General features: G+C 69.2%; 1 protein-coding gene across 1 annotated transcript; it reads left to right on the top strand.

The window, feature by feature from the left end:
• The first annotated feature begins 1,471 nt into the window (after positions 1 to 1,471).
• LOC141478178 (kinesin heavy chain-like) lies at positions 1,472 to 18,575 on the top strand. The gene is made up of 29 exons (XM_074167293.1): positions 1,472 to 1,600; positions 3,765 to 3,852; positions 4,383 to 4,456; positions 4,561 to 4,665; positions 4,758 to 4,806; positions 4,981 to 5,036; positions 5,138 to 5,225; positions 5,843 to 5,967; positions 6,378 to 6,482; positions 6,590 to 6,738; positions 7,107 to 7,255; positions 7,376 to 7,584; positions 8,001 to 8,069; positions 8,575 to 8,781; positions 9,653 to 9,799; positions 10,422 to 10,610; positions 10,948 to 11,065; positions 11,408 to 11,475; positions 12,266 to 12,375; positions 13,085 to 13,186; positions 13,778 to 13,838; positions 13,933 to 14,004; positions 14,590 to 14,694; positions 16,569 to 16,785; positions 17,619 to 17,721; positions 18,068 to 18,078; positions 18,181 to 18,252; positions 18,371 to 18,398; positions 18,497 to 18,575. Exons 1-29 carry the CDS (start codon positions 1,472 to 1,474, stop codon positions 18,573 to 18,575), a joined length of 3,084 nt encoding a protein of 1,027 aa, XP_074023394.1.
• Positions 18,576 to 21,706: the final 3,131 nt, after the last annotated feature.

Below are 21,706 nucleotides of genomic sequence, written 5' to 3'. Positions count from 1 at the left end.
ACATGGGGGGAGACATGAGAGGAGAGACTGAGGGACACGGGGGACACGGGGGGGCAGACACGGGGGGGAGAGACGGGGGGAGAGACTGGGGGACACGGGGGACATGGAGGGGGGAGACACGGGGAAGAGACTGGGGGACATGGGGGGACACGGGTGGTCACTGGGGGGGAGATACGGGGGTTCACGAGTGGGAGACGCGGGGGGGGGCACATGGGGTACACACGAGAGGGTGCACAGGATTGGGGGCACACGGGGGGGGGTGTTCCGAGGGGGGGGACGGGGGGGTGACAGGGGTGGAGACATAGGAGGAGGGCACACGGGGGGGGGCTGCCCGTGGGAGTGCTGCCGGGGGGAGCTCCGTGCAGGCGCCCCCTGCGTGTTTTTTGGAGGTCACGGGGGGGGGGGGGTCGGTGCCCCCTGACTGCGCCCGGACCCCCGGGCTGGGCAGGGCCACCAAGGACACGAGTGTGTCCGGCCTCAGCGCCGGGGGGAGGGGTTGGGAGGGGGTGGTGGGGGGGGTATGAGTCAGGACTGCTGACTTCCCGCGTGGGGGAGGAGAGCTGAACGGGGGGGGGGGGGGGGGGGGAGAAAGGAGGGGGGCTGGCCCTGTCGTGTCCCTCCCCCGCCCCCCCCCCCCACCTTCAGCCGGGACAGGGTCGCCACCCTCCTGCCCCCCCCCGCAATGAATCAGCAGTTCGGGGGGGACCATTCCCAGGGCCGGGCGTGTCTCCCCCACCCCCCACCACCCCACCACCCCCGCCCCCCCATCGCCGTCCACCTTAAGAGCCGCGGGCAGCTCCACCTTAACGCGGGGGGGGGGGGGGAGGGGGGGAGGGGGGAGGGCGTGTACGTGCTGGGGGGGCGGCCTCTCTCCCCCCCTCGCCCCCCCCCCGCCATCAGCCGGTACCGGGGCTGCAGTGGCGACAGCAGCGCGGTCACTGGAGCAGGGGCAGCAGGAGCGCTGCGGAGCATCCCCCCCCCCAACCAACCCCCGCCCCGGCACCGCCCTCCCGCCCGCATCCTGCATCCCCGGGCAGCATCCTGCATCCCTGAGCCGCATCCTGCATCCCAGGGTACCAGCCGGCATCCCTGGGTACCACTCAGCATCTCTGGGCAGCATCCTGCATCCCTGAGCCGCATCCTGCATCCCTGGGTACCAGCCGGCATCCCTGGGTACCACTCAGCATCTCTGGGCAGCATCCTGCATCCCTGAGCCGCATCCTGCATCCCTGGGTACCACTCAGCATCTCCGGGCAGCATCCTGCATCCCTGGGCCGCATCCTGCATCCCTGGGTACCACTTGACCCCTAGGTTGTCACCCGCATCCCTGGGTACCACCCGCCTCCCCGGGTGACATCCCACACCCTTGGGTACCAGCAACACCCTTGGGCCTCCCCCCCACCCCCCCTCCAACTAAACTCTTCTCGGCGCCCCCCCCCCCCCTCCACGGCCCCCCCGCCCCCCCCTCGCCATGGCCGAGCCCAGCACCGAGTGCAGCATCAAGGTCCTGTGCCGGTTCCGGCCCCTCAACCAGGCGGAGATCCTGCGGGGGGACAAATTCCTCCCCGTCTTCCAGGGCGACGACAGCGTGGTGGTGGGGGTGAGTCCCGGGGGGGGGGTGTGTGTGTCTCCCTGTGCCCCCCCCCCCCTCCAGCCCCCCAGCCTCGGGGGGGGCAAGGGAATGGGGGGGCTCAGCTGGATGGAGGAGAGGGGGAATAGCCAGGGTGGGGGAACTGGCCTGGTTGGGGGGTGACCAGTGTAGTGGGGGGGGTGAGTCCCGGGGGGTGTGTGTCTCCCTGTGCCCTCCCCCCCCCCAGCCCCCCAGCCTCGGTGGGGGGGAAGGGGATGGGGGGGGCACAGCTGGATGGAGGGGAGGGGTAATAGCCAGGGTGGGGGGTAACCGGCTTGGGTGGGAGATGACGGGCCTCGGGGGGGGGGTGACAATCAGCTGGGGGGGGGGGAATCACCCTGGGTGTGGCCGGTAGCTCTGGTGCCCAAATGGGCCCTGATACCCCCCCCTTCCCCCCCCCGGGGCGTTTCCCCTGCCCTCCCCCCCCCCCCCCGCATGCCCCTCCCTTACTGCCCCCCCCCCCCCCGCCATTTCTAAGGTTCCCGGCACTCCCAGTTTCCCCAGTCCGGTCGAGTGCCGGGGGGGGGGGGGGGAAGTTGTTTACAATGTGCGGAGACGCCCTGACCCTCGGGGGGGGGCACAAGCCAGCACCGATCGCTGCACCGGGGGAGGGGGGGGAAGTTTGCCGCAGATGCTGCCCACCTCCCTCCCCTCCCCCGCTGCGGGCCTGCCCTTTGTTAGGGGGTGAAGCCGGGGAGGGGGGGGGCTCAGGGACCGTAGCCGAGCCCCTCAATATAAAGCCCCCTCCCCCCCTATAACGCCCCCCCTTGCACATGGCAGGTACGGGGGGGGGGGTTTCTCCTGCACGAAGGGCCCCGCCCGGCCTGTGTACCCCGGCCCTGAGGCGTGGCGGGGGGGGTGCCCCGGGGAAGGTGGGGGGGTCCTTGGGGTGATGGGTGGGGGGGACAGCGGGGTCCCCCGGGGGGACAGTGGGGCGGGGGGGTGGGGGGGCCCTGCCCGTTCCGTGGGTGGTGGTGTGCCGCTGTGCGGTTGTGCCGGCGCAATGCGGGGTGTTGCGGGGGGCGGTTTTCCGGGAAGGGGGGGGGAACGGGGGGGGGGGTTGCAGGGGGTTGGTTGTGAGTTTCGGAGAGGGGGGTGCGGGGGGGGTGGGTAGTTGTGGGGGGGGGAGGGCGGTGCGTGACCGGCGGCGGGCGGGGCTGTTGTGCCTGCGCCGTGCTGCGGCGGTGGCGCTGGGCCGGGGTGGGGGGGGCAGGCTGGTATCGCCGGCTGTCCCCCTGTCCGGGTGTCCCCCCTGTCCGGGTGTCCCCCCGTCCGGGTGTCGCCGCGGCGGCTGCGGCGGTTCAGCACCGGGGCCTGGACAGCTCCCGGCCGGAGGGGGGGGCGGGGGAGAATGGGAGGGGGGTTTAGTGGGGCTGAGGGGGTCTATGGGGGTCTATGGGGGTCTGTGGGGGGCTGAGGGGTCTGTGGGGGTGTATGGGGGGGCTGAGGGGTGTATAGGGGTGTATGGGGGTCTGTGGGGGGCTGAGGGGTCTATAGGGGTCTGTGGGGGTCTATAGGGGGGCTAAGGGGTCTATGGGGGTGTATGGGGGTCTGTGGGGGTCTATAGGGGTGTATGGGGGTCTGTGGGGGGCTGAGGGGTCTATGGGGGCCTATGAGGATCTATGGGGGTGTATGGGGGGCTGTGGGAGTCTATGGGGGTGGTGAGTGGTCTATGGGGGGCTGAGGGGGTCTATGGGGGGGCTGAGGGGTCTATGGGGGTGTATGGGGGTCTGTGGGGGGCTGAGGAGTCTATGGGGCCCCATGAGGATCTATGGGAGTGTATGGGGGGCTGTGGGAGTCTGGGGTCTGTGGGGGTGTAGGGGGGGCTGAGGGGTCTATGTGGATCTATGGGGGCTCTGTGGGGCTCTGTGGGGGTCTATGGGAGATCTGGGGGTCTATGGGGGTGCACGGAGGGGCTGAGTGGTCTCCAGGGCTCCATGGGATTTGGGGGGGCAGGAGGGGGGTGGAGGCTGTGTGAGAGCCCCCCTCCAACCTCCCACCTCCTTTACTGGGATTCACTGGAACTCACTGCTCCCCCCACAAGGGGAGCCCTGAGGTAGACACAGCCCCCAGCAGCTTGAGGGGGGGCTCTCCTGGTCACTGACCCACATGTGTCATCCCCCCCCCAAAACAGGGCAAGCCCTATGTCTTCGACCGCGTCTTCCCCCCCAACACCACCCAGGAACAGGTCTACCATGCCTGCGCCATGCAGATTGTCAAGGGTGAGGGCCGGGGGCTTGGGGGGGCCCTGGGGGGGTCCCGGAGGGGGGGGTCCTAACTGGGGGACCCTCCTCCAGGGTCACCCAGATCCATAAAGAGGTTGGAGGGTGCTGGGAGGGGACAGAGACAGGTTGGGGGGGTGATGCTGGCAGGGGGAGATGTGCAGGGGCTGCTTGGGGGTGTCCAGCAGGTCTTGGGGTCTCTGCAGGACTTTGGGGGGGTCTCTGCAGGACTTTGAGGGACGTCTCTGCAGGACTGTGTGTGTGTGTGTGTGTGTCTCTGCAGGACTGGGGAGGGGGGGGGTCTGCAATCTCCAGGGGTTCTGGGGGTTGTCTCTGAGGCCTTTTGAGGTGTCTCAGGGGTCCTTGGGCATCGCTATGGGTCTTGGAGATGATCTTAGGTACCTGGGGGGTCTCAGGGGAGTCCCTGGGGGTTTGGGGGGGGCTATGAGGACCCTGAGGGTGCTGGGAGTCCTCAGGGGGTTCCTGGGGGTCCCCGAGGGGCTTCTGCCCACCCTCCCCCCTCCCCACAGACGTGTTGGCCGGGTACAATGGCACCATCTTCGCCTACGGGCAGACGTCATCGGGCAAGACCCACACCATGGAGGTGAGGGGGCCGGGGGGAGGCTTCGAGGTGGGGGCTCAGCACCCCCTGGGCCCTGGCACCCCCTTGGGGGCTCACCGCCCTCCCCATGTCCCTCCCCCCCCCAGGGAAAGCTGCACGACCCCCAGCAGATGGGCATCATCCCACGCATCGCCCAGGACATCTTCAACCACATCTACTCCATGGACGAGAACCTCGAGTTCCACATCAAGGTGGGGACTGGGAGCACTGGGAGGACTGGGAGGTCGGGTCCTGAACCCCACCCCCCCCACACCCCATGACACCCCCAATTTCTTCCTACCAGGTTTCTTACTTTGAAATTTATCTGGACAAGATCCGGGATCTGCTGGACAGTGAGTGGGGGGGATTGGGGGGGGGGGCACTGGGAGATACTGGGTGGGTATTGGGGTACACTGGGGGACACTGAGGAGCTTGGAGGCACTGCGTGGCACTGGGGGCTCCTGGGCCATCTTGGGGTGTCACTGTACCCCCCCCCAGCCCCTTCACCCTGTGTGTCCCCCCGCCAGTGACCAAGACCAACCTGTCAGTTCATGAGGACAAGAACCGGGTTCCCTACGTCAAGGTGAGGAGCGACTCGGAGGGTCCCTCGGGTGGGGGGACCCCAAGGGACACCCCCAGACGAGGGGCTGGGGCCTTACCCCGACCCCCCCCCTGCACCCCCAGGGCTGCACCGAGCGCTTCGTCTCCAGCCCCGAGGAGATCCTGGATGTGATCGATGAGGGGAAATCCAACCGGCACGTGGCTGTCACCAGTGAGCACCCTGGGGACACGGGGCGGGGGGCGCACAGTGAGGTGGGGGGGCTATGGGGTGCCAGTCCCTGCTTGCAGGGTACTGGGAGGGGGGTGTCTGGGGGATTGTGGGATACCACAGGAGTCCTGGAGCGCTGTAGGTGTCATCGGGGCATCATGGGGTCCCTGGGGTGTTGTAGGGCCCCTGGGGTGCTCTAGGGGTCATTGGGGCTCCACAGGCGTCCCTAGGGGCACTGGGGGTTCCCTGGGGCACCCTGGGGGTCCCTGCAGCAGCATGGGGTCCTTGGAGCATTGTGGGCGTCCCTGGGCTGCTGTAGGGTCGCTGGGGTGCTGTAGAGGTCATTGGGATGCCATGGGGTTCCCTGGGGTGCTGTAGGGTCCCTGAGGTGTTGTGGGAGACATTGGGGTTCCATGGGGTTCCCTGGGGAACTGGGGGGGTCCCTGGGGTGCTGTAGGGTCGCTGGGGTGCTGTAGAGGTCATTGGGCTACCATGGAGTCCCTGGGGAATCACGGGGTCCCTGGAGTGCAGTGGGGGATCCCTGGGGCGCTGTGGGGTGCTGCGGGGGTCCTGCGGGGGTCCCACGGGGGGGTGCCTGCAGCCTCTCCCTGTGCCTGCAGACATGAACGAGCACAGCTCCCGCAGCCACAGCATCTTCCTCATCAACATCAAGCAGGAGAACGTGGAGACGGAGCAGAAGCTCAGCGGGAAGCTCTACCTGGTCGACTTGGCCGGGAGCGAGAAGGTTGGGGGGACCCCAGTGCTGAGGGACCCCGGGGGGGGGCCCTTGGGCTGGGGGGAGGTCTGTGGTGGTGTTCTACGGGGGTCCCCTGGGCTGGGCAACATGGGATTGCTGGGGGAGATCTCTGGGGGAAGTTGGGCGGATGGTGTCCCCGATGAGGACAATGGGAGGGTGGGAGGTCTGGGGGGGGTGGTCCGTGGGCTGTGGGACATTGGGGTTAGGGGTCTTTGGGCTGGGCTGGGGAGTCTTTGGATGAAGGGTCTCTAGACTGGGGGGGGACTCTGGGTGTCTACTGGCTGGTGGCATCCTTGGGTTTGGGGGTCTTGCCGGGGTTGCTGGGCTGGAGGTGTCCCTGGGGTGGGGGTCTCTGGGGTTGGGGGGGGCCCATGGGGCTGAGCTGCCCGGCCCCACAGGTCAGCAAGACGGGGGCCGAGGGGGCCGTGCTGGATGAGGCCAAGAACATCAACAAGTCGCTGTCGGCGTTGGGCAACGTCATCTCGGCCTTGGCCGAGGGCACGGTGAGAGCCCCTCCCTGGCCCCCCACCCGCCTGCTGGATCCCAGGGACCCTGGGGCTGGGGGGGGGACACACCCCACTGAGCCCCTGTACCCCCCCGCTCCCTGCAGAAGGCCTACGTGCCCTACCGGGACAGCAAGATGACGCGCATCCTGCAGGACTCGCTGGGGGGGAACTGCCGCACCACCATGTTCATCTGCTGCTCCCCCTCCAGCTACAACGACGCCGAGACCAAGTCCACCCTCATGTTCGGGCAGAGGTGGGGAAAGGGGGGTTCGAGGGGGGGTGTGTCGGGGTCCCCTGTGCCCCTCTGCACCTCGGCTGTGCTCCAACGGCACCCCATGCACCCCTTGTGTCCCATCTGCACCCCAACGGCACCCCATGCACCCCTTGTGTCCCATCTGCACCCCAACAGCTCCCCAACGGCACCCCATGCACCCGTTGTGTCCCAACAGCACCCCCAACTGCACCCCAACGACACCTCAACGGCACCCCAAGCAACTGCACCCCAACAGGATAGCTGTGGTGGGCGCCTCAGGGGGCTCCCTGGGGGGATGCTGCCTGGAAAGGGGGAGCAGGGGGGGTCCCGGCTGATGGCTGTCCCCCCCGCTCCCCGCCTCCACCCAGGGCCAAGACCATCAAGAACACGGCGTCGGTGAACCTGGAGCTGACGGCGGAGCAGTGGAAGAAGAAGTACGAGAAGGAGAAGGAGAAGAACAAGGCGCTGAAGGAGACCATCGGGAAGCTGGAGGCCGAGCTCAGCCGCTGGCGCAGCGGTGAGGGGGCGGGGGGGGTCCCCGGGGGCTTGGGGTGGGGGGACGCACCCGACACCCCATCCCCCCCCCCCCCCCCCCCCCCCAAGTTGTCCTATGGGGAAACTGAGGCCGTGTCCCTAGGGGAGGCCGTGCCGGAGACGGAGCAGCTGAACGGGACGGAGGCAGAGGCCGGGACGGGCGAGGGGATGGGTGAGGGGCCGGGGACGGGCCCCCCCGGCGAGACCCCCCTCAACGACAACAGCTCCTCCATCGTTATCCACATCTCGGAGGAGGAGCGCCGCAAGTACGAGGAGGAGATCCGCAAGCTCTACAAGCAGCTGGATGACAAGGTGGGGACCCCAAAACCGCCTGCCTCAGACCCCTTCCCAACTCTGCTGGGGACCCCCAAAGACCCCTCTAGACCTTCTGGGAACCCTTAGCACCCCTGAGACTCCCCAGGACCCTTGGGGACCCCCCAGTCCCTCCAGCATCACTCAGGACCCCCCAGTCCCTCCAGCATCACCCAGGACCCCCAGCACCTCAGGACCCCCAGGACCCCCCAGCATCCCCCAGAACTTCCAGCACCTCAGCACCCCCCAGCATCCCCCAGGGCCCCCAGCACCCAGGACCCTCGGGACTCCCCAGTCCCCCCAGCATCCCTCAGGACCCCCAGCACCTCAGGACCCCTGGGACATCCTGGCATCCCCCAAGACCCCCTCCCGCTGCCCCCAGTCCCCTGGCACAGACCCTCCTGTTCCCCCCCCAGGACGATGAGATCAACCAGCAAAGCCAAATCATGGAGAAGCTCAAGCAGCAGATGCTGGACCAGGAGGAGGTGAGCGCCCCCACCATGGCCCCCCATCTCTGTCTGATTGACCCCGTAACCCCACCCTGCTGGCACCCCTCTGTGCCCCCACCCAGACCCCCTGGGACCCTCTGGGACCCCTCTGGGACCCCCACCCTGACTCCCTGGACCCTTCCACCCTGAGTCCCTGGGACCCCCCCAATTTGACCCTGTTGTAACTGCTCGGGGACCCCCACCTTGACCACCTGGACCCCCCTGGGACCCCCTGGGACTCCCCAACTTGACTCTGTTGGGTCCCCTGTGGGACCCCTCCCCAGGACCCCACTGGACCCTCACCCCTCGGGACCCTGACCCCCTGAAACCCCTGGGACCCCCACCCTGACCCCCTGAACCCCTCTGGGACCCTCACCCTGACTCCCTGGGACTGCACTGGGGCTACCACCTTGACCACGTTGACCCCCTCTGGGACTCCTCCTGGGCACCCCCCTCTTGACCTTTCCACCCTGACCCTTGGGGAGCCCTCTGTGCCCCCCAGGTGCTGGCGGCGGCGCGGGGGGGCGGGGAGGCAGCGCGGCGGGAGCTGGCGGCGCTTCGTGCCGAGCACGGGGCGGCGCGGGCCGAGGTGGCCGAGGTACTGGCCGCACTGGAGGAACTGGCCCGGAGCTACGACCGCAAGGCCCAGGAGGCTGAGGACACCGGCCGCCACAACCGCCGCCTGGCCGACGAGCTGGCCCGCACTGAGGTGACCCCCCCGGCACCCCCAGCAGGGACCCCCGGCAGGCACCCAACACGCATTCCCAATGGGACCCCACTGGGAACCAGCATGGGCACCCAGCTGGGATCCCTACTGGGAACCAACGTAGGCACCCAACTGGGACCCTACTGGGAACCAGAATGGGCACCCAACTGGGATCCTACTGGGAACCCCACTAGACCCCACTGGGAACCCCAAAGTGATTTCTCAAACGGGAACCACACTATGACCCAACTAGGGACCCCTATGGGCACCCAACTGGAATCCCTACTGGGAACCCCACTATGACCCTACTGGGAACCACCATGGGCACCCAACTGGGACCCTACTGGGGACTCCCCTGAGCACCCATCTGGGATCCCTACTGGGAACTGCACTACGACCCTACTGGGAACCCCAAAGTGATTTCTTGACTGGGACCCTACTGGGAACCAAGATGGGCACCCAGCTGGGATCCCTGCTGGGAACCCCACTAGACTCCATTGGGAACCCCAAAGTGACTCCTCAGCTGGGAACCCCACTGGGAAACCTACTGGTGACTGGGGGGGAGATGCCGGGGGGGGACCGAGGAGGGATGCCCTGCCAGGGCAGGGGTTACTGGGGCTGGGGTGCCAGGGGGTGCTGGGGGGTGTTGGGAGAGTGCCAGGGGGGTCCCCGGGGGGGACCAAGGAGGGATGATGGGGTGCCAGGGCAGGGGTTACTGGGGCTGGGGGTGCCGGGGGGGTGCCAGGGGGTGTCAGGAGGGTACTCGGGGGGTGCTAAGGTGCCAGAACAGGGGCTGCTGGGGTGGGGGTTGGCAGAGGGGGTACAGGGGGTGGCGGGGGGTGCCCGAGGGTGCCAGCCCGTGCGGTGCCCGCAGGCGACGACGCTGTCTCTGGAGACGGAGCTGCAGCGGGTGCGGGAGCTGGGGGGGCAGCAGCGCAAGCGGGCGGCCGAGGTGCTCAACGGGCTCATGAAGGACCTGAGCGAGTTCAGCCTCATCGTGGGCAACGGCGAGATCAAGCTGGTGAGAAGGGGAGGGGGGGAACACGGGGGGGGGGGGGCACCCGGGGGCTGTGCCTGTGTCCACACTGTGCCATGCCCACACGCGTGTGCCATGCCCGTTCTGTGTCACGCCTGCGTGGGTGTCATGCCCTTTCCGTGCTGTGCCCTGTGTCACACCGTGCTCTGCCCATGCCCGTGACATGTCTGTGACATGCTGTGCCCATGGCATGCCATAACCATGTGCTGTGCGCATGTCATGCCATACCCATGTGCGTGCCACGCCTGTGCCGTGCCACGCTGCCCCGTGTGCTGTGCCATGCCCATGTGTGTGCCATACTCATGCCATGCCATACTATGCCATGTTGTGCCCGTGCTGTGCCATACCCACGTGTGGCACCTGCCCATGCCATGCCCATGCCATATCATGCCATGCCACATCATGCCACACCATGCCATATCATGCTATGTCATGCCATGCCACACCATGCCACGCCATGCCACACCATGCCATGCTGACCCGTGTGCCATGCCGTACCCACATACATGCTGCTCCCATGCCATGCCAAGCCCATGTGTGCCACATGCTCATGCCATGCCATGCGGTGCCCATGCCGGGCTGACCTGCCTGCCGTGCCCGTGCCCAGCCAGTGGAGGTGAGCGGGGCCATCGAGGAGGAGTTCACGGTCGCCCGGCTCTACATCAGCAAGATCAAGTCGGAGGTGAAGTCGGTGGTGAAGCGGTGCCGGCAGCTGGAGAACCTGCAGGTGGAATGTCACCGCAAGATGGAGGTGACCGGGCGCGAGCTCTCCTCCTGCCAGCTCCTCATCTCCCAGGTGCGCTGGGCATGGGGACACAGCTTGGGGGCTGGTGGCCCCAGGGTTTGGGAACCCCAGGGTTTGGGGACCTTGGGCTTTGGTGGCATTAGGTTTGGTGGCCCCATGGTTTGGTGGCCTGGGGGTTTGGTGGCCCCATGGTTTGGTGACCCCGTGGTTTGGTGACCTGGGAGTTTGGTGACCCGGGGTTGATGACCCCGTGGGTTGGGTGTTCGGGTGGCTCTTGGGGTGGGTGGGGGCGGGTTTGGTGTCCTCGTGGTTGGGTGTTGGGGTGGCTGGGGGGGGGGTGGTGGCCGTGCCCCCCAGCGGGGGCGGTGGCTGAGGCTGGTCCCCGCAGCACGAGGCGAAGATCCGCTCGCTGACGGAGTACATGCAGACGGTGGAGCTGAAGAAGCGGCAGCTGGAGGAGTCCTACGACGCCCTCAGCGAGGAGCTGGCCCGGCTGCAGGCCCAGGGTGCGGGGGGCCGGGGGGACTGGGGGGGCTTGGGGGGGCTGGGGCGCCTCAGGAGAGTGAGGGTGCAGCAGAACTTGGGGGGCTGGGGGGGCGTGGAAGGGCTGGGGGAGCATGGAAGGGACTCGGGGGGCTTGGGGGAATGGGGGGGACTTGGGGGCTCAGGGGGACTGGGGGGGCTGGGGGGAACTTGGGGGGTCAGGAGGGCTGGGGGGCCTCAGGAGGGTGAGGGTTCAGCAGAACCTGGGGGGCTGGGGGTCCTGGGTGAGGTCACAGTGGGTTTGGGGGGACCGGGAGGGGGGTCCCTGGCTTGTCCCCCCCCCCAAGGCGAGCCCCGTCCTGCAGAGACGGCGCAGGGGGTGGTGCGGAAGGAGCGGGAGCAGGATGAGACCCAGGAGACCGACGAGGTCAAGGTGAGGGGGTGCTGGGGGGGGGGGGGGGGCGCAGGGCACCCCTGGGGGGTCCCTGGGGGGTGCTGGGGTCTCTAGGAGGAGTTGGGGTGTGAGGATGCTGGGGGGAGCTGGGGGTCCCCAGGAGGAGTTGGGGTCCCTGCGGAGTGTTGGGGTGCTGGGGGTTCCCAGGCAGTGCTGGGGTGGTGGTCCCTGTGGGTGTTGGGGTCCTGGTGTATCTCTGGGGGTGCTGGGGTGGGGTCCCTGGGGGTGCTGGGGTCCCGGGGGGTCCTGGGGGTTGCCAGGGTGGGGCTCCACGAGGGAGTTGGGGTCCGGGGGGTCCCCGAGGGGTTCCAGGCTGGGGGTCCTTGGGGGTGCTGTGTCTCAGGGGGTGCTGGGGCAGGGGTCCCCAGGTGCGTTGGGGTCCTGGGGGGTGCCGGGGGTGCGGGGCGGGGGTCCCTGGGGGTGCTGTGTCTCAGGGGGTGCTGGGGCAGGGGTCCCCAGGTGTGTTGGGGTCCTGGGGGGTGCGGGGCGGGGGTCCCTGGGGGTGCTGTGTCTCAGGGGGTGCTGGGGCAGGGGTCCCCAGGTGTGTTGGGGTCCTGGGGGGTGCCGGGGGTGCGGGGCGGGGGTCCCTGGGGGTGCTGTGTCTCGGGGGGTGCTGGGGCAGGGGTCCCCAGGTGTGTTGGGGTCCTGGGGGTTGCCAGGGCGGGTGTCCCTGGGGGTGTTGGGATCCTGGGGGATTGTGGGGGGTTCTGGGGGGTGCCAGGGGGTGTGGGGCAAGGGTCCCGGTGCCGGTGCTGAGTGGGGGGTGCAGAAGGCGCTGGAGCTGCAGCTGGAGAGCCAGCGCGAGGCCCAGCACAAGCAGCTGACGCGGCTGCGGGACGAGGTCAACGAGCGGCAGAAAACCATCGACGAGCTGCGGGAGTGAGTGGCCCCGTCCCCTTCCCCAACCCCGTCCTCCTCCCCGTCCCCAACGCCAGCCCCATCCCCAGCCCCACTGCTGTCCCCGGCCCCACATTTGACCCTGATCCCATCCCCAACTCCGTCCCCATCCCCAATCCTGACCCTGACCGTGGCCATGACCCTGACCCCAAACCTATCCTGGACCCCGTCCTTGTCCCTGTCCCCGTCTCTGTCCCCGTCCCTGACACTGTCCTTAACCCCAATCCCATCCTGGACCTGATTCCCATCCCTGTCCCTGACCCTGACCCCAATCCCATCCCGGACCCTATCCCCACTGCTGTCCCCATCCCTGTCTCCGTCCTTGACACCAATCCCATCCTGGACCCCATCCCGGACCCCATCCCGATGCCATTCCCTGTCCTTGACCTTGACCCTCACCCTGTCCCCATCCCCACCCCAGACCCCAACCCTTGTCCCTGTCCCCATCCCTGTCCCTGTCCTTGACCCCATCCCTGACCCCCACCCCATCGCCACCCTTGACCCCCACCTTGACCCTGTCCCCAACCCTGACCCCGGATACCCCCAGCCCCATCCCTCTCCCCATCCCTTCCCTGGACTCATCCCTGGCCGGATGTGTGTGTGTAGGGGGGAGGGCAGAGACTGTCCCCCCATGGGTCCGTCTGTCCCTCCATCCCCCTGACCCTCCGTCCGTCTGTCCGTCCGTCCCCAGCCTGAACCAGAAGCTGGAGCTGGAGCTGGAGAAGCTTCGGGGGGAGCACGAGGCGCTGCGGGGGGAGGAGCGGGCCAAGGCTGCCCGCCTGCAGGAGCTCACGTGAGACCCCCCCCCCTCCTTCTGGGGACACCCCCACACCCCCCGCTGCCACCCCTGGCACCCCCAGAGCCACAGCGTCCCCCTCTGCCCCCGATGGGAGGCCTGAGACCCCTCCCAAGATGTCACCACCAGGACCCCCCCATCGCCCCTGGGACCCCGAGCATCACCAGGACCCCCCAGACCCCCCCCCCGAACCCTGGGCCACCTCCAGGAGCCTTGGGCCCCCCCCATCACCCCTGAGACCCCCAACATCACTGGGACCCCACCCCATGGGGACACCCTCCAGGACCCTGAGCCACCTCCAGGAGCCCTGGGGACCCCCAACAACCCCAGGAGCTTTGAGACACACACCCCCCCCAACATTACCAGGACCCCCCCCCAAGACCCTGCACCACCTCGGGGTCCCCCCTCAGCCCCCAGGGCCCCCCCAAAAAGACTCCTGAGATCCCTCCAAGTCCCCAGGAGCCCTTACCAGCCACCCCCCCCCAGCACCCTTGTGCCTCTTCTGAGCCCCCCCCCAGTCCCCAAATACCCCCCTATCCTTGGGGTGACCCCCCCATCTTTGGGGTGACCCCCCCCATGTCCCCCCAGGTTTCTCTATGAGCGCCACGAGCAGTCCAAGCAGGACCTCAAGGGGCTGGAGGAGACCGTGGTAAGTGGGGGAGGGAGGGGGCGGATCTGGGGGGGGTCGGAGGGGGTCTGGGGGACACTGTGCACCCCCTCACCCCTTGTGCCCGCCCCCCCAGGCCCGTGAACTCCAGACCCTCCACAACTTGCGCAAGCTGTTTGTTCAAGACGTCACGACTCGAGTCAAGAAAGTGAGGGGGGGTGAAATGGGGGGGGGGAGGGTGTAAAATGAGGGGGGGCAAAGGGGGGCAAAAAATCGGGGGAGGTGCAAAAATGGGGTGAGGGAAGAGAGAGGGGTCAGAGATGGGGGGACGGGGGGGCTGGAAGGGAGGGGGGTGGTGTTGGAGGAAAGAGGGAGGGGGTTCCTGGCCTGGGGGGGGTGTCCCAGACTGGGTGTGGGGGTCCCGGTTCAGATGGGGGGGGTCTCAACCTATGTGGGGGGGGTCCCAGCCCAGTTATGGGGGGGTGGTGTGTCCCCATCCTGGGCATCGTTTGGGGGTCTCTTCACAGGTTGGGGGGGGTCTCATCCCAGTTGGGGGGGTCCCAGCCTGGGTGCAGTTGGGGGGGGTCCCAGTTTGGCTGGGGGGGGGTCCCAGCCTGGGCATCGCCGGGGGGGGCCTGGCCGAGGTCCGGGGGGTGGGTCTAAGCCCCGGTGGAGGTGGGGGAGGTGGCAGCCTATGTTGGGGGGTGCCAGGCCGGGTTGGGGGGTGCCAGTCTGGGTTGGGGGATGCCATCCCGGGGGGGGTGTCCCTCAGTTCCCCCCCCCACCCCCCCAGAGCGCAGAGCTGGAGCCCGAGGACAGTGGGGGGCTGCACTCCCAGAAGCAGAAGATTTCCTTTCTTGAGAACAACCTGGAGCAGCTTACAAAGGTTCACAAACAGGTGGGCGGGGGGGGCACGGGGGGGGGGGAGGGCAAAGTGGGGGCGAGGGGGGCCCCCACCCCAGCCCCCCCCACCCCATCACACCCCCCCTCCCCCCAGCGCTTCTCCAGCCCCCCTATACTGCAACCCCCCCCTTTGCTTTCCTGGTGCCCCCCCCATCCCTTGGCATCACACCCCCTCCCAGCGCCCCCTCCATCCTGGTGCCCCCCCCCAAAGCCCTTCCGTGGGGTGGCATGGCTGGGAGGGGCACATGCTGATGCCCGCTCTGTTGCCCCCCCTGCCCCCGTCGCTGCCTCCTCCCCAGCTGGAGCACTGGGTATCCAAGGTACCAAGACCCCCCCCACTGCCCCCCCCCCGGGGAAGAGGGATGTGGGGCAGGGGGAAAGACCCCCCCCGAGTCCCCTCTGTCCCGGCCACCTAGACACCCCCAGTTTTGCAGTGGCGAGGGGGGGGGGACGACACACTGCCCTGACCGGCACTTTCCTGCCCACCCCTGCCTGCTGCCCCCCCCCAGGCCTGGCTGTGGTGCCCCCCCCCTCACTCCCAGTCCCCCCAGCTCAGCTTCGCGGTCATGGCTCCACTGTTGCATGTGGCCCCGGTAGCACTGCTGGGGGGGGCAAGGACCCCCTCCCCACCCCGAGGCACTGCTGGGGGGCTGGGGGGGGCAGGGACCTCTCGAGGCACTGCTGGGGGGCTGAGCCCCCCCGCCCCGAGGCACTGCTGGGGTCTGGGACCCCCCCCGAGGGACTGCTGGGGGCCTGGGGGGGCTGAGGCCACCCCCGGAGGCACTGCTGAGGGGGCCGGGGGGGGGGGGCGGCAGGGCACCCTGGGGCTGCTGGTGCCCGGTGCTGGGGGGTGCCCGGGGCCCAGTGGGTGCCCGGTGCCGGTGGCTACTGTTGGGTGCCTGGTGGGTGCCCAGTGGGTGCTGGTCACTGATGGGTGCCCGGTGTCGGTGTGTGCGGGTGGGTGCCAGGGGGTGCCCCGTGTGTGTGTGGGTGTTGTTGGGTGCCCGGTGTGTGCGGGTAGGAGCCATTGGGTGCCTGTTGCCAGCGTGTGTGGGTGGGTGCCAGTGGCTACCCGGTGCCGGTGGTTGCCCGGTGGGTGCCCATTGGGTGCCCAGTCCCCAGTGTGTGTGTGGGGGTGCTGGGGGATGCCAGGTGAGGGTCGGTGCCAGTGGGTGCCCGGTGCTGTTGGATGTGGGTGGGTGTTGTTGGGTGCCGTGGGGTGTGTGCGGGTAGGAACCACTGGGTGCCCGGTGCCGGTGTGCGCTGTTGGTTGCCCGGTGCCTGGTGGGTGCCGTGGGGTGCCCGGTGGCTGGTGAGTGCTGTTGGGTGCCCGTTGGGTGCGCGTGGGTGCTGTCAGGTGCCGGTGGGTGCCCGGTGCCAGTGTGTGCGGGTGGGTGCTGGTGGGTGCCCAGTGCCGTTGGGTGGCCGGTGTGTGCGGGTAGGAGCCATTGTGTGCCCAGTGCCGGTGGGAGCTGGTGGGTGCCAGTGGTTGCCCAGTGCTGTTGGGTGGCCGGTGGGTGTGGGTGGGTGCCCGGTGCCAGTGGTTGCCTGGTGCTGTTGGGTGGCCAGTGGATGCCCGTTGGGTGGCCAGTGGCTGTTGGGTGCCGGTGGTTGCCCAGTGCTGTTGGGTGGCTGGTGGATGCCCGTTGGGTGCCCAGTGGCCATTGGGTGCCGGTGGTTGCCCAGTGCTGTTGGGTGGCCGGTGGGTGCGGGTGGGTGCCCGGTGCCAGTGGGTGCCCGGTGCTGTTGGGTGGCCGGTGGGTGCCGGGTGCCGGCGGGTGCCTGGTGGCCATTGGGTGTGGGTGGTTGCCCGGTGCGGGTGGGTGCCGTGGGGTGCCCGGCGGGTGCGGGCGCTGACGCCCCGCGCAGCTGGTCCGTGACAATGCAGACCTGCGCTGCGAGCTTCCGAAGCTGGAGAAACGCCTGCGGGCTACGGCTGGGCGAGTGCAGGCCCTGGAGGGTGCGCTGAGGGAGGCCAAGGAGGGCGCCCGCCTCGACAAGCGCCGCTACCAGCAGGAGGTGGAGCGGATCCGGGAGGCCGTCAGGGCCCGGGGGGCGGCCCGCAGAGCCCACAGCGCCCACATCGGTACCGCCCCGGGGGGGTGCGCGGGGGGGGTACGGGCAGCTGAGGGGCAGGGGAGGACCGGGGGTGTATGGGGTACAGGGGGTGCAGGGGGTACAGGGTGGGTATAGGGACCTGGGGTGCAGGAGGTACCGGGGAGGGGGCACGGGCACCGGGGGGACAGGGGGAGCCGGGGGGCAGCCCGGAGAGCCTGCAGCACCCACATCGGTACCGCCCCGGGGGGGTGCGCGGGGGGGTACGGGCAGCTGAGGGGCAGGGGAGGACCGGGGGTGTATGGGGTACAGGGGGTGCAGGGGGTACAGGGTGGGTATAGGGACCTGGGGGGACAGAGAGAGATGGGGGGCAGCCTGGGGAGCCCACAGCGCCCACATCGGTACCGCCCCGGGGGGCACGGGGGGGGTACGGGCAGCGGGGGGGTACGGGGCATCCAGGGAGCTGGGGTGCATGGGGTGCCCAGGGTGGGCACAGGCATCGGAAAGGCAGAGGGTGTAAGGATTAGGGGGTACAGGGTGGGCACGGGGACCTGGGGGGCAGGGGGTGCAGGAGATGGGGTGGTACGGGGGGGGGGGGGCGTACGGGCATCTGGGGTGCAAGGGGTGCACGAGGATGAGTGGGGTGCAGGGGGGGGAGGAGGAACATGGGGGGTGCCCGGTGGGCTCGGGCACATGGGGTGCCGGGGGGTGGCACAGGGGGTGTGGGGTCTGGCACCCAGCCTGGCACCCCCTGGGGTGCACGGGGGCAGGGGGGGGTGGCACAGACCCTTGGCGGGGGGGGGTGGTGTGTGTCAGCCAGCACCCCTCAGCCCCCCCGTGTGTGTGTCCCCCCCCCGCCCCCAGCCAAGCCGGTGCGACCCGGGCAGGTGCCAGCGGCGTCACCCACCGGCCTCAGCTACACCAACAGCCTCTTCCAGGGGTACCCCGCGGGGGGGGCCCTGCCCGGGCCCGGCCCCCAGGGCCTGTGAGTGCGGGGGGGGGGGGGGAGCACGGAGGGGGGTGGGCAGGGCGGGTGGGGGGGCGGGGAGGGGCAGGGACTAGGGGTGGGAGGCATCGGGGGAGGGTGCTGAGGGGAGGGCAGAGGGGCATGGGGGGGATCCTGGGGGCAGAGAATGGGGGGTGCAGGGACGGGGGGGGGGCCACAGGGGACAGGGGACCCACGGGGATGTTGGGGGCGGGGGGGAGGACACGGGGGAGGGGGGGTGGGGGGGTTGTCGGGGACGGGGGTGGGGGGGCCCAGGCCCAGGGTGACCCCTACATACACGGGGTATGGGGACAGGGAGGGGGGCCAGGCCCGGGGGGGGTGCAGGGCATGGGGTGCCCCCCCCCCGGTGCCAACAGTGCCCGGGGGGGTCTCATATCCCTGTGTCCCCCTCCCCCTCATCCTCTTGTGCCCCCCCCCCAGCTTTCCCAGTGCCCCCCCCCACGCTCTCCAGCAGCCCCCCGGACACCTACCAGCAGCTCAACGTGGATAATGGTGAGGGGGGGGGGGCTCTAGGGGAGGTGTTGGGGGGGGTCCCCAGTTGTGAGATGGGGGCTTGGCAGGGGGGGCGGCTCCCCCAAACCCCCCCTGGAGCTGCTGCTCTTTCTTGCAGGGAACGTGACAGACATCAATGATAACAGGTAAGGTGTGGGGGGGGGAAGGGGTACGGGGGGGGAGGTCTCGGAGCCGGGGGGGGGGGGCCCAGGCCCAGGGTGACCCCCATGTGTCCCCCCCCCAGGAGTGACCTGTCCTGCGCCTGCGAGGCTGAGGACCAAGCCAAGCTCTTCCCCCTGCGCCAGGAGACGGCGGCCAGTTAATGCCCCCCCCTGCCAGGTACCCCCCCCACCTCCCCCTCCTCAAGTGCCCCCACATCCTCTGAGGGACCCCCCCCCGCGGGACCCCCCCCCATCATCCCCCCCTCTAGTCCTTTGGGTTCCCCCCTGCATCCTTTAAGCCCCCCCCCCCCCATCCCCTTGGGACTCCAAATCCCATGTTCCCCCCCCCCCGAGATCCCCTGGGTGCCCCCAGGACCCTGTCCCCCCCCCCCCCCCTTCTACAGAACCCCCCCCCCAATCCCTTGGGTGCCCCCTGTATCCCTTGGGTCCCCAAACCCCACCTGTGTGTCCCCCACTCATTGAGGTCACCCAGAATCTTGGGGATCCCCCCATCTCCCCCAGAGACAACACCCCCCCCGATCCCTCGGGTGCCCCCCGAGACCCTGCACCCCCTCAGACCCCCCCCCACGTCCCTTGGGTGCCCCCAAGACCCCCAGACTCCCCCCCGAGGTCCCTTGGGTGCCCCTGAGACCCTGGACCCCCTCAGACCCCCCCACATCCCTTGGGTGCCCCCAGAACCCTGTGTCCCCCTCCCCCCTTCTAGACCCCCCCCCACCCCTCGGGTGCCCCCAAGACCCCCCCCCCCCCCCCAAGTCACTTGGGTGCCACCAAATCCCTGGGGGACACCCCCCCCCCTTCCCCGAACCCTGCAGGCTCCGGGGTCCCCCCCCCCGCCCCCATCCCTCGGGGACCCCCTGGGGAGGGTGGGGGGGGGTCGGCGCCCCCCAACCCCGCGTGTGTCCCCCCCCCCGCCAGGTCCCGCCGGACCCGTCTCCGCTCGCATGTCCCGGTGTCACCTCCGTGTCCCCTCTTGCTGCCGCCGCGATCGCCCCGTCCCGCCCCACGGCGAGGGGGGGGCCCGGGGGGGCTGGGGGGGGGGCGGGAGGGGCGCTGCCTTGACACCCCCACCCCCCCTCCCGGACCCCCTCCACACTCCGGGGGGGGGGGGGGGCCCGGCCGGGGCTGGGGGTGCTGCCCGGGGTCCGCTTCGAGATGCCTTAAGCCGATACCTGGAGGAATGTCTGGGACCCCCCCCCCCCCGCGCCCCCCCCGCCCCCTCCCCTCAACCTTCCCAGCTCCCCAAGTGGGGGCCAGCCCCATAAATGGGGGGCACCCCCCAAGTGGGGGTCAGTCCCCCCCCTCCTTGCACCGCACTTCACCCCCGTCCGTGTCCCCTCGCTTGGCACCTCCACTGTGCCCCCCCCCCACCCCGGGACCTGCTGTGCCCCCCCCCCCCCCCCAGCCCCCCAAGTGTGGGGCGTCCCTCGGGGCCCAGCCCACCCCCCCCCCGCGCCCCCCCCCGCTCAGCCCCGGCGCTGCATGTGGGCTCAATAAAGGCCAGAGATGCTGAGAGGAGCCTGGGGGGGGGCCGGGGGGGGACACGCAATTGGGGGGATGGGGTGCGTCCGAGGGGGCGACAGGGGGCGGGGGGAGGGGGGGAATTAGGGGTTTCTGGCGGCGGGAGGGGGTTGGGCGGGGAATTGGGTGGTCTCGGGGGGTGGGAGGGCATGGGAGGTGTTGGGGGGGGCTCGGGGAGGGAAAATTGGGGGGGTCCTGGGGGGTGGGAGAGGGGGCGGGGGGGGGAAATTGGGGGGGTCTCGAGGGGTGGGAGAGGATGGGGGGAATTTGGGGGGCTGGAGGGGGAATTGGGGGGTCCGAGGGGAGTCCGGGGGGGTCGGGAGGGGGCTGGGGGGGTGGCATTGGGGGGTTCGGGGGGTGTTGGGGAGCTGGGGGGTGGAATTGGGGGGCCGGGGGGGGGGCGGGAGGGGGCTGGGGGGGGTGGAATTGGGGGGCCGGCGGGTATTGGGGGGCCGGGGGGGGGCGGGACACACGGCACTGCTGCAGCCTCAGTTTCCCCAGGGGGAGGGGGACCCGTCCTGCGGCCCTATAGGGAACAGGCGTCACCCCTATAGGGGGCACAGGGCACCCCCACAGGGAGGCACAGCACCCTATAGGGAACACGTGTCCCCTGTAGGGGTCACACACATCCCCTATAGCACACACACACCTCCTATAGGCACCACACGTCCCCTATAGCGATCACACATCCTCTATAGGAATCACATATATCCCCTATAGGGAGCACACATCTCCTATAGGCACCATACGTCCCCTGTAGGGATCATATATGTCCCCTATAGGGATCATACATGTCCCCTATAGGGAGCACACAACCTCTACAGGCACCACATGTCCCCTATAGTGATCACACATCCGCTATAGAGATCATATATGTCCCCTATAGGTACACACACGTCCCCTATAGTCACCCTATATATATCTATAGCGATCACACGTCTTGTGTAGGGATCATATATATCCCCTATAGGGATCATACATATCCCTTATAGGCACCACAGGTCCCCTATAGTGATCACACATCCCCTATAGGGATCATGCATATCCCCTGTAGGGAGCAGACATCCCCTATAGGTACCACACTTCCCCTATAGTGATCCCCAGTCCCCTATAGGGATCATATGTATCTCCTACAGGGAGCAGACATCCCCTATAGGGATCATATATGTCCCCTATAGGAAACACACGTCCCCTATAGGTACCCACGTCCCCTATAGCGATCACACATCCCCTATAGGGATCATATATGTCCCCTATAGCGAGCGGACATCCCCTTATAGGCACCACACGTCCCCTATAGCGATCCCCAGTCCCCTATAGACATCAGTATAGGCTCCCTATACGGAGCGCAGGGCGCCGCAGGGCGCATGCGCGGGCCCTGTCCCCCCCCCATCGGCTTCCGGTGAGCCACTTCCGGCTTCCGGCGCCGCGGCAGAGCCGGGCGGAAGTGGGTGAGCGGGCGGGCGGAAGCGGCGGCCATGGCGGCGACGGGGACGGGGCCCGGTCCCGGACCCGGTCCCGGTCCGGCGGCACCGCGTACCAAGACTAAGAAGAAGCAGAAGCGGTTCGTGCCGCAGCGGGTGAAGGTGCCGCGGGCCGCCGACCCGCTCCTGGCCGTGCTGGCCTGGGGGGTCAACCACCAGGTGAGGCCGGGAACCGGGCACCGGGAGAGGCCTTCACAGGCCTCATTCCCCCCGTGTCGTGTCCCCCCCCCCTCCTCAGGGACAACCGGGGCGCGTTAACCCCCCCTCTCC

The sequence above is a fragment of the Numenius arquata genome, unplaced genomic scaffold (assembly GCF_964106895.1).
Source record: "Numenius arquata unplaced genomic scaffold, bNumArq3.hap1.1 HAP1_SCAFFOLD_1364, whole genome shotgun sequence".
NCBI lineage: Eukaryota > Metazoa > Chordata > Aves > Charadriiformes > Scolopacidae > Numenius > Numenius arquata.
The sequence above is the reverse complement of the archived record's forward strand: the minus strand, read 5'-3'. Positions and strand labels throughout refer to the sequence as shown.

Coding starts and splice junctions, on each gene's coding strand:
- LOC141478178 (XM_074167293.1), top strand. CDS start 1,472: ATGGCCGAGCCCAGCACCGAGTGCAGCATCAAGGTCCTGTGCCGGTTC. Junction 4,666..4,757: donor ACCTCGAGTTCCACATCAAG/GTGGGGACTGGG, acceptor TCTTCCTACCAG/GTTTCTTACTTTGAAATTTA. Junction 5,968..6,377: donor ACTTGGCCGGGAGCGAGAAG/GTTGGGGGGACC, acceptor CCGGCCCCACAG/GTCAGCAAGACGGGGGCCGA.